This window comes from Lissotriton helveticus, chromosome 11 (assembly GCF_964261635.1).
Source record: "Lissotriton helveticus chromosome 11, aLisHel1.1, whole genome shotgun sequence".
Classification (NCBI taxonomy): Eukaryota; Metazoa; Chordata; class Amphibia; order Caudata; family Salamandridae; genus Lissotriton; species Lissotriton helveticus.
Genome location: NC_136072.1, coordinates 730,564,200 through 730,579,626, shown reverse-complemented (window position 1 = coordinate 730,579,626; position 15,427 = coordinate 730,564,200). Strand labels below are relative to the sequence as shown.

The 15,427-nt window shown below is 43.1% G+C and overlaps 1 protein-coding gene across 1 annotated transcript in view; it reads right to left on the bottom strand.

Annotated features, from left to right (window-relative positions):
- The window catches only part of PPP2R2A (protein phosphatase 2 regulatory subunit Balpha), a 511,441-nt gene that overhangs the window by 493,037 nt on the left and 2,977 nt on the right, over nucleotides 1–15,427 (bottom strand). Inside the window, exon 2 of the mRNA XM_078666610.1 lies at nucleotides 2,588–2,662. Coding sequence (XP_078522736.1) covers nucleotides 2,588–2,662 — 75 coding nt within the window. The remainder of the gene's footprint in view (nucleotides 1–2,587; nucleotides 2,663–15,427) is intronic.

Below are 15,427 nucleotides of genomic sequence, written 5' to 3'. Positions count from 1 at the left end.
CCTGTGAGCTACGCGGAATGCAGAAAACTCTGCAAACTACGCGAGCGGAGTTCACCGCCCAGACTTCGCCCTGATGTGCAAAGGGTTAAATTTCCATCACCAATGACCCCGTCCCCCCACCCAATCTTTGCCAACCCAAGTTTTACCCTGTGCCTACAGGCAGACTGCTTCCACTAGTGGTAAATGGGTTGTAAGAGGACAGGTAGCTTTTTTGACATGCAAGGAATTATTCACTTTGACATACTTAAAGAAGAGTATGACCTCCTGGAATTAGATGTCCTACAATACAATCAGATCAGGCATTGGGAGATATCCCTTCATTAAACCGCATGCACAAAGACCATTAATGCCATTTGAGAAATGGCTCTATAACAGGCTCTCGATATCAGAGTGATATGCTCTTTTAGCACAACCTCTCCCACAAGGGAAAAGCACATGCCAGACACGGAGGGAAACAGAACGGGGGCGGACACACACAAGGAATAGGAAGATATCTACTACCATGCAAGGCATACAGCACGAAATACGTCAAGTACAGAGTCTGCTGTCAAGATGGTTACTTGCTGGTACCCAACTCCCACCCAAATAGAGCAATGGGGTCCTAAACTTAGTAAAGAATGCTGGAGGGTATGCAGGGACGCCAGCACCTTAATCATCTTAACTGGAATGGTCCAAAGCTGACTCGATACTGAGAGAGGATTCTGGAAGACAGAATACTCCTAGAGTGCTCAGATTCCACGTTTTCCAGCACATATTTTTGGGGGTCTACCCAACAATTTAACATGCCCGTTAAAAGTGATGTGAGGGAAGGAAATGGGTTTAGGGAAGGAAATGGCTTTAGCTCCAGGAGTGGCATATTAAGCAATTCTCTCTCTCTGAGGCTCAAACAGGGTTCCAACTACACTATCCGGCTATGCAAATGATGGCATCTACTGGGAATGGGAAAAGGGACTTTCCGCATCACTTACATTTGAGACATTCCAAGAGGTCTGTCCCCTTTACTTCAATTTTCTGCTCCGAATTTAGTGAACTGACATGCCCCAAGTACCTTGAATTTCAACTCTTACTTCCTATTTTACCAGGGGTACAGCAGATACTAATTTCTAACTGGGATATAGCAAGTGGCCCGAGGCAAGAAGGCTTGACAGCTACTGATCTCATGGTAGAAGTAGTGGCAACATATCCATTTACAACATTACATGTGTAGAGATTCTAGTGGGGTGAGGGGGAAATCTTGAGGTTTGATTTGAGTTGCTATATTATGACCACCCCGCTGCCAGCCTCCAGATTGTAGGTAACAGAGTTCGGTATTACTACAGTGTCCCTTTTCATAAAACAGAAGTGATCCACAAAAATGGAGGTGGTGGTTAACACTTAAACATATCACATATTTCTAATACAGTACTTGACATAGTAAAGTACTTTAAAACAGAAGGCGTAGGCAAATTTATTAACAGGCGTGGTGGTCAAAGAGGAAGTACAAGTGCACAGGTGTCAAAATTATGTGGTGTGCCACAACCCGAGGGTTACAACAAGTTAATGTTACACAGTGTACTTTGAGCAGTGCAGCTAATCAGAGGACGGAATGGGAAATTATTGCCAACTTCAACTGAATACAAGGATCTTAGATAGTACCCAGTCCTTACATTTCCCTATTTCATCAAATTGTCCTAAACAATATGGCATCCAAAGCAGATCTCACTTACAAAAATATTCATGGACTGGGGGGACCAGTTTAACTGTGGACTGACCGATCCAATACGGCCACCAGAGAGGACATAACATTGGTGGCGTCCTTTGAAAGAGGATCCAACAAGAGAAAGCCATGCTCAGGCCCGTTTGCCAAGTGGATTATAAAATTAAATAAAGGAGAACTCATGGCACTTCCCAGGTGTGCATCAAAATATTAATAATGGCTGACTGTAACCGCTGAATGTGTGTCCCTCACCAACTCCAATTAGACCATAAAATGTGGCCTATCATTTTCGCTCCATCAACACTGCTCCTGCCCCTGTAATGAAGAGCATATTCTCAAATATTTATTAAATATACAAGTTGACAGAGCAATACAAGTGGGGTCTCACTCAGATCCCTTATCCAACTGCCGCACTGCGCTCCATTCCACATTACACACACCACCATTCCATGCATGCATACATCCTCTTATACAAAACATGCATACCAACTTCCACAGTAAGTTGTATACACACTCCGTGGACAAGATAGACTTAAAAAATGGCATCTTAAAAAACAAGCTAAATAATTGCACGTTTTCCCAAACCACACGAAAGTAGCCTCGAGGAGACACTGCAGCCCCCTAACCCCAGTCATCATTTTAATAAACAAAAAAATTAATAACTATCCATAGTGCAAAAGGCCATACAAAAATTAACAAAAAAACTGAACACACTACACATGATAAACGTGTCAACTGAAATCGTTCTCCAGGGTGATAAGTTCTGCAGTCACAAATTCAAGTAAAGAATATTTACAGTTGAATTGTTTATTGATCTATCCAACTTCTAACTAAAAAAAATATTAATAAAAAAAAGCTTCAGACGGGTAAATATGCCAGATTAGATCTTACCTTCTGCAACATCATCATCTACTGCCCCTTTAACCTGAGAAAAACACCACTGGATATCGTTCCCTCCTCCAGCACCTAAAGACAAAAAGACAATTAGCATCTGGTTTGTCTCATCAATAGCTAAACGTTTGGTACATGTGAGGGACAAGATATATTGACACCTCAATCGGAAATCCACAAACACCTGCCATACCAACAGCTATCCAGGACAGACAAAAAAATAAACGTTTACTACTGAAAACAAATTCACTTTAACCAAACATGACATCTATCTCCCAGGAAAATGAAGACGTTCCAAATGAATTGAGTACTAATTATGAAACCCGGATATTTCATATTAAGTAAGGCACACAATTTACAACTCGCAAACAAGTAGATATTTACATTAAAATAAAATGAACAGGCTAGCGGTCGGGAAGACGATAGGACACAAAGTAAATGAAACTGTTCTAGTCAAATAAATGATGGCTTTCAATTAACGCCCGATAGAGAAAAACTTCAAGAACATCACTGCCAGGAGCAAAGTGATGAATCATCTGAACAATCAGAAGCATGTTTCAAGTTGAATGGCAAGGAAATTGGCATCTCCATCTGAATCTGCAAGGAGGATTCAACTCGCTCTCTCAAACCCACTAAAAGGCTGTCAGAGTGAAATGTTCAAGATGGATCAGAAAATACAGTAATAAAAAGCAGTGAGCAATAATGTATTTATTTAAAGCCACTTTACATAAAACAGAAGATTTCACCATTGCAAATTTTATTCTTTCTGACGAGTGGTAAACTTAAAGACCTACGAAGAGCATTGAGCACCACTGACGAGGTCAAAGAATAAATCTATTTAACAGAATAGGACCACGCAATGCAGTTAACAACACTAGTCGTAGACTCGTTCTTCAGTGCATAGATCTTCCCACTCCTTAAAGCCATGCTTAGGCAACAAGCAGAATACAAAATCCCCAAAAGCATGGATCACAAGACCATCCCAACTGTAATCCTACCTCCATCTAGCTAAAAGCAGAGAATCCCAACTTTTCACTAGTGAAACGTATTTCTTCCCTGTTCATCTGAATCATTTGCCAACAGAACCCCCTTTAAGACAGATTTAGCCTGATTGAATGGCCCACTTCAATATGTTGCACAGGAAGGAAGATTCGTGCTACCAAAAGGGTGTTTCTTTGTCTGGTTTAGATATGACTCAATGTTTTGCAACAGCATTTAAGGCATTGGAATTTCATGTTGAGCTAAATCACTTTGCTTGAAGAGCCTCGAAAGACAGCTCAGATGCCCAAAGCCCTTCCGGTTTGTGTCGAGTAACTGGTTGCTTCCTACATTTTTTATTTTAGAGTTTTATAGAGCGCGAACCAGACCCGTGAGGGTATCAGGGCGCTTTACAGGGTTGACAGGTGGTACAAACAGTCTTAGGACGGGAGTATTCAATTGGGATAGTAACAAGTAGATGCATTATACAAGGAAAGAAATAATAGGCAGTAACATATCCCAGATACAGGTGGGATAAAAACAGGTAGATACATTATATGAGACAGCTGCTGTCTCAATTCCAGGGTGGGATGCCCAGAAGTGCTAGGTAGGTATCATCCGGAAGAGCCATGGGTAATGGCGAATAGAAGGAGAAACAAAAATCGTCAAGGTGATTGAAATGCAAGCGTTTGCCCATAAGGAAAGATTTGGCCTGCTTTATAAAGTGTGCCAAAGATGGAAGTATTCGGATGGTGGGCGGGAGTGAGTTCCATATTCATGGGACGGCCCCAGAGAAGGCCCGATTGTACATTTTTTCCCCCGCAGGCGTGCTGGTTGGTGCAAAAGGTCTCTAATGGATCGTGAGTTTCTGGATCCTCCGGATATCACGAGTTTCTGGACGAGAAAAGCTGGGGTCTTGGAATATAGCGCCTTTAGAGTGATGCAAGCCAGCTTAAGTTGGATTCTGGCCTCAAGAGGAAGCCAGTTTAGGCAGGCTTGCAATGGGGCCAAACAGTTCTTAGGTAGACCTGCGAGGGTAGAGCACCCATATTCTAGTCTGGAGAGGACTAGTGCCTGGGTTGCCATTTTTAGGTCGGTGGTGTCAAGGAAAGGTTTCAGGTGTCTTAGGTAGCTCAGGTGAAATCTGGCAGTTTTGGCCATGGAATTGATATTGCCATGCATATATATTCAAATTGCTAAATCCCTGGGAATAACCCTAGACTGCAGAGTCCACAATAGTCGGAGGGCAATTTAACGCTGTGATAGCCTTGATCCATTCCTGAGAGTCTGAATTGGTTTTGGGTGGGGAGATGAGAAAAAATTCAGTTTTTCTTTGCGTTAAGTTTGAGATGTTTAGAGGTGAGCCAATGCACAGTCAGCTTCAAGGCCTCATTCCGGGAGTGAATCTTTTCAGGGAAGAGATATTGATGTAGATCTGTGTGTCGTCGGCATATATGTGATAGGGGATGTTAGCTGTGCGTAGCACCTCTGTGAGTGGTTCCAGGTAAAGATTGAAGAGGGTAAGAGACAAGGTTGATCCTTGGTCAGAGAGGGAGCGGATAAGTTGCCGTTGATAAGGATTCAATGTGAGCGATTCTGGAGGAAGGACCTAAACCATTTAAGAACGATGCCATCCAATCCTATTCGGAGTTGGAGGCGGTCCAGGAGGGTTTTGTGGTTGACCGATCTAGCACAGAGGATAGGTCTAGGAGGATTAGGAGACAGGTTTTGCTTTGGGCAAGGGCTTAGAAGGCATCATCCACAATGTGAATGAGGGTGGTTTCAGAGCTGTGTCCAGGTCTGAACCCGGATTCAAAGTCATCAAGTAGGTGGAAGTTGATAATGTATTGGCTCAACTGCTGTTGCACACATTTCTCCAGCACTTTCGCTAGGAGTGGGATGTTTGATATCGGTTTATAGTTGTCAGGGGAAGCAGGATCCAGCCTGGGTTTCTTTAAGATGGGGACGACTTGTCCGGCTTTGAGAGAGTCAGATATCGATCCCTGTAGTAGGGATGCATTAATGATTGCAGTCCAAGAAGGGCCGATTACCTGAGAGACGGCGGCTAGGCAGTTAGAAGGGAGAGGATCGTTGTAGTTATTGTTCGGGTTTAAGGAAGATAGAATTTTCTAGACAGAGTGTTCGTCATAGACTTTAAAGTAGGACCAGTGCTCTAGGTTTTTGGGTGAAATGTGGGAGGGCAATGTGGAGATAAGAGGTAAAGCAGACAGTTTGGGAGTGCGTTGCAGAATTGAGTTAATTTCCTAGTTCAGTGATTTTGTCACAGTAGGAGGAAAATTCCTCGCAAGAAATTAGAGATTTAGGGGTTTCTTTGGAGGTTTTAGCCCGCTTGTTAGATTGATGTTTGACCAGGTTGAATAGCTTGCGAACTCTGTTCTTGGCGTTCTCCAGTTCTGTTCTGAAGAATTATTTTTTTGCATTGAGGATATTCCTATTGTTGGTGTTTCTGGACTGAAAGAGAAGTTTTAGATGGACTGCTGAAGGGTGCTGTTTCCAGTTACCTTCTGACTGCCAATACATACCAATAGAACACCCGCATGTGTGAAGAGATTGAGATATATCAATACAAACATGCAAGTTCGGCAATGCTGTACTGTTACACGTACACAGTACGTGAAACCTGAAATATTTACCCTAATTGCCCAAACTTCAAGATGCTGCTGGTCACTATAAGAGCAGGAAAATCGGGATAAAAGAAGCAAAGTGTAAGATAGACTTAGTATTTCTTTTACAGGCAGCATTCCTCATGACTACCATCAGAAGGACTAAGAAGGGGAACGGGAGAGGCATGGTGGGCAACAAATCTTATGCCACGGGACGGATACACTTACTTTTTGACACATGTAAACTGCACACTTGATTCAAAGAATCAGGATTAATGCAATTTACGATCATACGGTGGATTTACAAAATTGGAAAACATCAAGTGTTGTAGAATGATCACATTTGTAAGCCTAGGTTTAGGGGCGTAAAAAAGGGCATTTATTTAGGAGTGCGGCACTATGTTGCAGCAGATAAAGACCCAAACATAACTGTATATTCGTATAACTATTTCAGTTTGCTTGCTAACCTAAATATGTGTTCATGTGAAAGACTAAGTGCCACTCTAGGATCAGAGGGAACCCATGTTTTTTGTGCCAGGCAAGGATTTCTCTCCAAGGAAAAAGTATCTGCTAAAGGCAGACGTGAATAGTTAAGCCATCAAATTATGTAAATGTAATTCAATATATAAAAAGTCTAAACTATCATAAAGCTGATAACATTTGAAACTTGATGTATGTACTGTACATTGACCTTAACAAGTAAAGTACCCTAACTACCATAAATGATACAAGACTGCAATCATAAGAGCAGCTCACAGTCTAGGAATCACAACATTTAATTGACTGTCGTGAATCTGACGGTGCATTTTAGAAGGGACAAACATTCAAACTGAGTTCAGAAAAACGTGTTAGTGTAGCTGTTACATAAATAGATCCACAGGTCAATTATTCAATAAGTTAAAAGAAGTCTGCTTGTTAAAACACACTGTGTGTGTAACTTTACAAACTCAAGGGAAACCGTTAGAGCAAAAAACAGCCTTTTGTGTCAAATCACAGATTCCCTGCTTAAACGCTGCACTCTCCGCACTTGTTTCCCAAACCTCGGACCCAGCCTTCCTTGAGACACCACGCCTCGCCGGACCCGCTCCGCGGGTCCCGCTTCGTGGTTTGCGGCTTCAGCTTAACCCAGGGGCAATTTCTGCAACACCGGCAGGGCTGCGAGGGTAGAGCGGAGGACTCCAGTGTCCAGGAGTCTCCGCGCGCCCGTTTCCAGCTGGGCTCCTCTCCCTGCCGGCCCCGCCCCCAACACAGCAAGATATAACGGGCTGAGAAGGGCTTGCCTGGTGGATTCCCTGCTTAAACGCTGCACTCTCCGCACTTGTTTCCCAAACCTCGGACCCAGCCATATATATATATATATATATATATATATATATATATATATATATATATATATATATATATATATATATATATTAATATATATATATATTAAAACGACGGACTAAAATACGATCAGAGTAATAACAAACAGGTGGCTTAGATAAATGAAGCATTTTTATAGTGAGTGGGCATGTACAGCCAGATGCAACCCCAGTTCTCATTTTCCCCAGAGACCTCAGGTTGCATCTCTAGTGAGGCTAACGCCGGTCTGGTTTTGCTTATATGCTCATCTACTTGTGACCTGCTTGGGAGATAAATTCATGCATTCTACCTTTAACTGGACTACTTTTATTAAGATTGTAGCAGACAAACATAACATAAGGCAAGCATGCCTAGTCTTTTTCAAAGTAGATTGATAAGCTTTCACAAAACGCCATAACTGACATTTGGGACTAAGAACAGGACAGAGTACTCAAACCATGCAAACAGTAACATGTTAAGCAACGATGGGTGATTTTCAAATGGGCCACAGCTTTAAAAAAAAAAAAAAAACATTCTAACCACTCATTGTCTATATCTACTAGGAATGCGTTCTAGATCATTAATAGGACAGCAGCAATGAAAAAGCCACTTCAAAAACGAGACCGGATGGAAAATGCATCCTGGATTAAGCAGTTTCCTGCTTCTTAGGTCTTCTCAAACTCACAGGCATTAGACATAATTTACTTCCACTGGCTAAATGTTAACCAGGACCATTGATGGGGTTTGCAACGACAAGTGCTGCGACGGCTGGAAATCTTTCTAACAAAACAGTATTAAATTATTAAGATTGTAAAGGAAAACTCCGGGAAACACCTATTTAATGGTGTTCCCAAGCTATCAAAATTTGCACTTATACTTTCATGAGGCATCCTTACTCTATTAGAGAAAAAGGTGTCTCTACTCATTAACACTGGGTCCGGTAATCAAGGTTGATCCAGGTTCCAAGTGCGTGCCTGGCTTTGCTGGCGGTGTGCCTACTAGCCACCACCCCCCAAGAGACCCATGGTGCGTTTAGCGTTCGCACCTCACATAGCTGTTGGGTGCCGAAACTTTGCCAGTACCCTGCTCACAACAGGTTCTTAATATTTTTCCTGTTCTTCCTTTTTTCACACTATGACCACCAGGTCAAGGTGAGCCTTAGCGTGCTCATACTGCCGGGGTCTACACACTGGTCCTGATGAATGCCTAGCGACTAGCATTTGGAAAGGCAGACACATGTTGACCGCACTTAGCGTGGCTTAGCTGACACATCGATCCAGCTTTCCAACCGCCCGCTTCTCTTTTAAACTGTGCTGGGTTGGCCTGTGAATAAAGAATTTTTGGGGACAAAACCTGGTCACTTTCACCTCACATCACTTGTCACATACACACACAAATTAACCAGCTCCGCAGTAATTTTGGCATCGAAGCACAACGGGTTGGTTTTAGGCCTTCCTGGTGGGGCCCAATGATGAAGCATGTCACCAACTAGGTTGGTGAGTGAGGGCTTTCTAAAGAATCAACTGATTCTTTTTCCACTTCTCTCTCTTGAGAGGGACACTCCGTCGTTTTTTACTATATTCCATAGAGAGACCAAGAGTGTTCCTTCCAGATAACCTTAAAACCCTGTTCATGGGTCTACTCATTAACAGGCAGACTCTAAATGTTACATTGACACTATCAATGCTACAATTAACAACAAGGGGTGGTGATGGACAGAGTCTCTGAATTAAGCAGAAAACTCTCACCCAGTCAAGAGATCAGGGCTAGATCCAACACCGTTTTTTAGCTCACTGCATCATCCCAGTTTCAGAACCTGGCTGTATGCAAATTAGTCTGTTCCTGTCCCAGTGCATGATGGGAACAGGGCAAACCAAACTACAAAGCCAATTCTTACACTGGAAAGGAAACAAGCTACCGGGGACCGGTTTCTGGCATTTCAGCCTCTTCTGCCCGGCTTGCTTGAATCCTGATGGTGCAGTGAGCAAGGGACTCATGTCTGAGCATACCCTTCCACGCTTAGGGTGGACAAAATAATTAACAACAAGGGGTGGTGATGGACAGAGTCTCTGAATTAAGCAGAAAACTCTCACCCAGTCAAGAGATCAGGGCTAGATCCAACACCGTTTTTTAGCTCACTGCATCATCCCAGTTTCAGAACCTGGCTGTATGCAAATTAGTCTGTTTCTGTCCCAGTGCATGATGGGAACAGGGCAAACCAAACTACAAAGCCAATTCTTAATATTTTTCCTGTTCTTCCTTTTTTCACACTATGACCACCAGGTCAAGGTGAGCCTTAGCGTGCTCATACTGCCGGGGTCTACACACTGGTCCTGATGAATGCCTAGCGACTAGCATCTGGAAAGGCAGACACATGTTGACCGCACTTAGCGTGGCTTAGCTGACACATCGATCCAGCTTTCCAACCGCCCGCTTCTCTTTTTAACTGTGCTGGGTTGGCCTGTGAATAAAGAATTTTTGGGGACAAAACCTGGTCACTTTCACCTCACATCACTTGTCACATACACACACAAATTAACCAGCTCCGCAGTAATTTTGGCATCGAAGCACAACGGGTTGGTTTTAGGCCTTCCTGGTGGGGCCCAATGATGAAGCATGTCACCAACTAGGTTGGTGAGTGAGGGCTTTCTAAAGAATCAACTGATTCTTTTTCCACTTCTCTCTCTTGAGAGGGACACTCCGTCGTTTTTTACTATATTCCATAGAGAGACCAAGAGTGTTCCTTCCAGATAACCTTAAAACCCTGTTCATGGGTCTACTCATTAACAGGCAGACTCTAAATGTTACATTGACACTATCAATGCTACAGCAATTCATGCTTGGTGCTGAACTTCTTTGAATCCCATTGTTCATGACAAGCTCAGCTCGTCATGAGCACACAAGCAGTGTACTGCATGACAAGCTGAGCTCGTCATGAGCATGGAAGGGGTTAAAATAAATGTCAACACAAGACATTTACACTTTGATCCGGATTGTCAAACCGTACCTGGACGGCAACCAGCTTGTTAATGCTTAGTTCACAAAAACTAGTTACGTTTTGTCTTGCTCAGACATAACTTTGACCCCTTGTACAAAGATAAAAAGCCTCAGCCCTCATCGTTCAAACTGAAATTATGTATTCTGTGGAAACCAAGCCAATTGATATTCCAACGACCGGTTTCCCCCTGCTTTAAACAGAAATTCTCTACGTGGAAAACAGGAGAAAAACATGAGGAAGTCAACACAGTATCTCAGAAAACTAGACGTCATTCCCTAAAACTCAAAATTCCTCTAATCACTCTTGTTATTTCCTCAACAACAGAACTACTGGAATCCCCTGGATTAAAGGGTAAATCCAGAACGAGGAATCTTCATGGGCTACTAGAAGCCCTCACCCTCCATCAGTGATCTAAAAACTGCAGATCGTCCGGTCCTCGCTTTCCAGTATGATCTTGTTAACAACTTACAAGCAGGTCAACAACACGCCACACACTGCTACCCACTACAAAAAAAACAAGCATTAAAAATGCAATAGGTCTTGCCTTTTATTAAGTTAAAGCCATTCGCTTTGCTATACAAGGTGAGAGCCGAGGAAGAGCTCCGTAGTGCCTGTCTTCAAGATGGCCGCTCCCAGCCCCAAATATCTATAGCGCTCCATTTATACACAAAGCCCGGATCTAAGGAGGCCACGACCTCGGATTCCTCAGACCCTAACTCTTGGCCATTTACCGCTGCCTTTGAATTGTGCTAAATTTGCGAGTCTCACTGAGGAACCCCCGATGCCTGACCTTATGATGGACTGATCTCGGAAGGAAGATCCATGGCGCCTTATTGCGACACTGTAGCCCTGATCCAAGGACGCCTACCCCTGACTCGGAGTACCCAACTCCATGCCATTTACAGCTGGCAGTGAATCAAGCCTAATTTACGAGCCTCGCTCCGTAACCCCCGATGCCTGACCTCATGATGGCCGTCCCCTGGGACTGATTTCGAAAGGAGTCGTGACTACGAAGCTGCCCACCCACATTTGCTGGCTCCGCCCTGATCGATCCATCCTGCTATCTCTCATCATTGATTCTCATCATCGATTCCGGTGGAGGTGATTGGAGGGGTTTCGGGGGCTCCCCCAGCTGACCACGCCCACTGGATGAAGCGCATCTGAAGTCAATGGTAATGGCGGGGCCACCACCGAAATTCTGGATGGCAGACGAAGTTCACTTTTTTTCATCCTGAATTCTAGCCAATTGGTTGTGAACCAGCGACAGAGAGGGTGCATGGCATGACATGGGATCTGGAATTATACCAACAGTGGTATGCACTGAGTTTTCAGAGCCTACAGGGACACATGAGACAACAAAGCTGCGATGTAGTCACCCCACACAGCGATCACTCCTGAAATACTGCCTGTACCTACCTAAAATGACGGCCGCAACAAACCCTCCTGCGTCTCTCCTGACCTTTTCTCCCTCCTCCCCCTACCCCCGCTCTATTCTTCTCCACTTTCCTACTACTGACCTTTGACCTCACCTGTCCTGGCCCTTAGTCCCCACCCTGTTTATCTGTGAACTTTCCCTTGTCAATTGAGATCTAGGTATTTTGTCTGATGCCTGATGGAGCTACCTGGTTTAGCTATAGGGGAGACAGGTCGGGATTCACTCCTTGGTCGTCACCTACCCAGTCGGTCTTTAGACAGACTTCCTCTCGTCTCTCCTGTCGTCTCTTCCCGCATCCTCCCTCTATTTATGTCTCTCCGTCTCTCCTCTGTCAATGTATGGAGACTGAACTATTTTGTCTGATGCCCGATGGCGCTACCTGGTTTAGCTATAGGGGAGATGGGCCGTGGATTCCCTCCTTGGTCGTCACATACCCAGTCGGTCTTTAGACAGACTTCCTTTCATCTCTCCTTGTTGTCTCTACCCTTATCCTCCCTTTCTCACCTCCCCTGCCCCCTCCACTACTTTCCTCTCCTCTCCTAATTGTATTGCCTATCTTTTGATGTATAGTGTAATTGTTGATCTTTTTCTGTTACATTGTTGATTCTCATGTTAAGCGCTATGATACATTCGGGTCTAGCCAGCGCTATATAAAACTCTAAATAAAAAATAAATAAAAATTAGCAAAGCAAATGGCTTTAACTTAATCAAAGGCGAGACCTATTGAATTTTTAATGCTTGTTGTTTATGGCTTCTGAGTAGCGTTATGTACCACTCAAGAGGAGTCGCAGCACTGCAGTTGTTAAACATAGGAGCTAAGGTTACCCACTAGGAGTGCTCTGCTCATTGGATGTCCAAAATACCTCAGTGGGTCGGAACTCTCCAATGGCTAGGGCAGTGCAGTAATAAATTCAGGGTTTAGGAAGTGAAGAGTGGTAAAACTCATACAGTGTGAAGTCTCTGTGCATGCGCTGTCCAGACACAGCGATGTATCTCTTTATTACAGCAGCATGCGGCAGAACTCTTGTAGGCACAAACATGCACGGGGAACCATGCTTGTGCAACAAATTAAAATAAATAAACAAGCGAGGCCGAAGCGGACCGCGCTTGTGCAATTTCGTAAATAAATAAATGAATGAATGAATACCTCCGCGGGTCGAACTCTCCAATGGCTAGGGCAGTGCAGCAAAAAAAAAAAAAAAAATCAGGGTTTAGGAGGTGAAGAGGGGTGAAACTCCTACAGTGTGAAGTCTCTGTGCATGCGCTGTCCAGACACAGCAACGTATTTAAAGAGTATATCTGTTTATTACAGCAGCATGCTGCAGAACTCTTGCACTAAATAACAAGAAAGGGTCTGGCTCATAAGCAGCAAGGCTGAGCTCAACTACAACTACAACCAAAAACAATTTGCCAATACTGCTAATAATTTCAATACTCTGTCCTGTCTGGTATAAGAATGTGTTATCACTATACTTACTGTATGTGTTGTAATGTAGTAGCATATGTATGAATGTAGTTTGTTTGACCAGAATGCCTGATGTGTGTGTCGAAATGTTTAGTATTTTGTATAGATAAATGTGGGTGGTTTATGATATTTTGTGTACATATGTAAAAACAGATAAAATGTTTGTTTTCTAAAAAATTGAAATAATTCTGCATAATAAAAAGCAATGTATAAGCTTCATGGTATAGTGATAACACATTCTTATACCAGACAGGACAGAGTATTGAAATTAGTAGCAGTATTGGCAAATAATTTTTGGTTGTAGGCAGAACTCTTGCAGGCACAAACAAGCGTGGCGGACCGCACTTGTGCAACTAATTAAAAAACCAAATAAACAAGTGTGGCCGAAGCGGACCGCTCTTGTGCAACTAATTAAATAAATATACAAACAAGCGCAGCCAAAGCGGACAGCGCTTGTGCAATTTAGTAAATAAATAAACAAACAAGCGTGGCCGAAGCGTACTGCGCTTGTGCAATTGAAGCTGACCGCGATGACAATGAAAAAGAAAGAGTGCTTCCAGGCTTTTCAAGATGACTGTGTAACTCCGCCAGTGAACGATCCAGTCCCTGTGGGTGGGGCCAAAAGTGGACAAGGTGGTAACGAGGAGGGGATAAAAAGCCTCACTTACAATCATTACACTCACTTTAGCATGCGTTATGACTCAAACCAACCAAAATACCGGGCAGAGCTGAAAGCACACTTCGGGAACCGTATCAATTCTAAGAAGCTCTCGCATGGCGAGGGAAACGCATGCGCACTGTTAACGCCAGGCGAGACCTAAAAATGACCACTTTACTCTCATCCAGTGGATACCTTAAGTTAGCCTGCCGTTGTTTCCAAAAGACTATTAAATACTCATCTTTTCTGATTTTAATGTAACTTATTTGAGGAAAAGCACAGTTTTTACTACACTTTATTCAGCCCAGTGGATTACAATCATTGTCAATGAAATTGACGTTTCATTTTTAAATTACTGTTTTGAAAATTGCTTTTCTTTACTAAAGGATTTATTGGATCTGATGTAAAGGTCATTTGGCGTAGTATATTTACATAAAACCCTTAATTAAACAAGGACAGGACTGGAGGCTAATTGAAGGGTGCAACTGCAAACTAATGGCATAGAATTAAAGTTTTTATTGCAAAAATTACTTAAAACCATTTACGATATTACTTACATCGATAAAAGCATAATTAAAATGCTATAACGATCGCACACTAAAATTAAGTAGATTTGTTTATCTTATAAAAGGTATCTTTTTAGCAGCTTTGATTTAAAGTGAGTTCCTAATGCCTGTCTTTAGGCCCTCGTGCGGCACGATGGAAAGAAGATGGAAAGAAGATGGTGGAATCTATACAAACTGAATGGTTTTCTAACCGCCTCGAGTTTAAAGAGAACAAAGCCGATACTGCTTCTGTGCATGTCCGAACCCCTTTAGAGACACATCGGATTTAGAAACTTCTGATGTGGCAGTAGCAGACCAGGACAACAACATACCAAATGCAGTTGGGACTCCTGCCTGTACTTGCAGATTCTGCACCCAGTCATAGGAGCCAGGGATTTCCAACAGAGATTTCGTTATTTTATCGGAAGGGGTACAAGCCTGACCCATTGAATATTCTTTAAACACTTCTTCCCCCAGTGCTTGATTCAGATACTGCTGTATTCTATACTCTTTGCATGATGTAATCAATCTGTAAAGGCCGCCTCTGGCTGTATAGTTTAATAAGTGCATTTTTGATTGCCACATAACTTAGCCCTTCCTTGCCCCAGCTTTGTGTCGCCAGGACAAGTGTTCACACCATGTTTTACATATATATTTTCGATGGGTTAGTTGTCCCATTATAGATGGGTTTAAGCATATTCTTTACGCTTCCAATGGACGTTTACAGACCTTGGCAGTAGTATTTTACCTGCATTCCCAAGCATACATAGTTGTGCTGCACCAGGCGAATCCG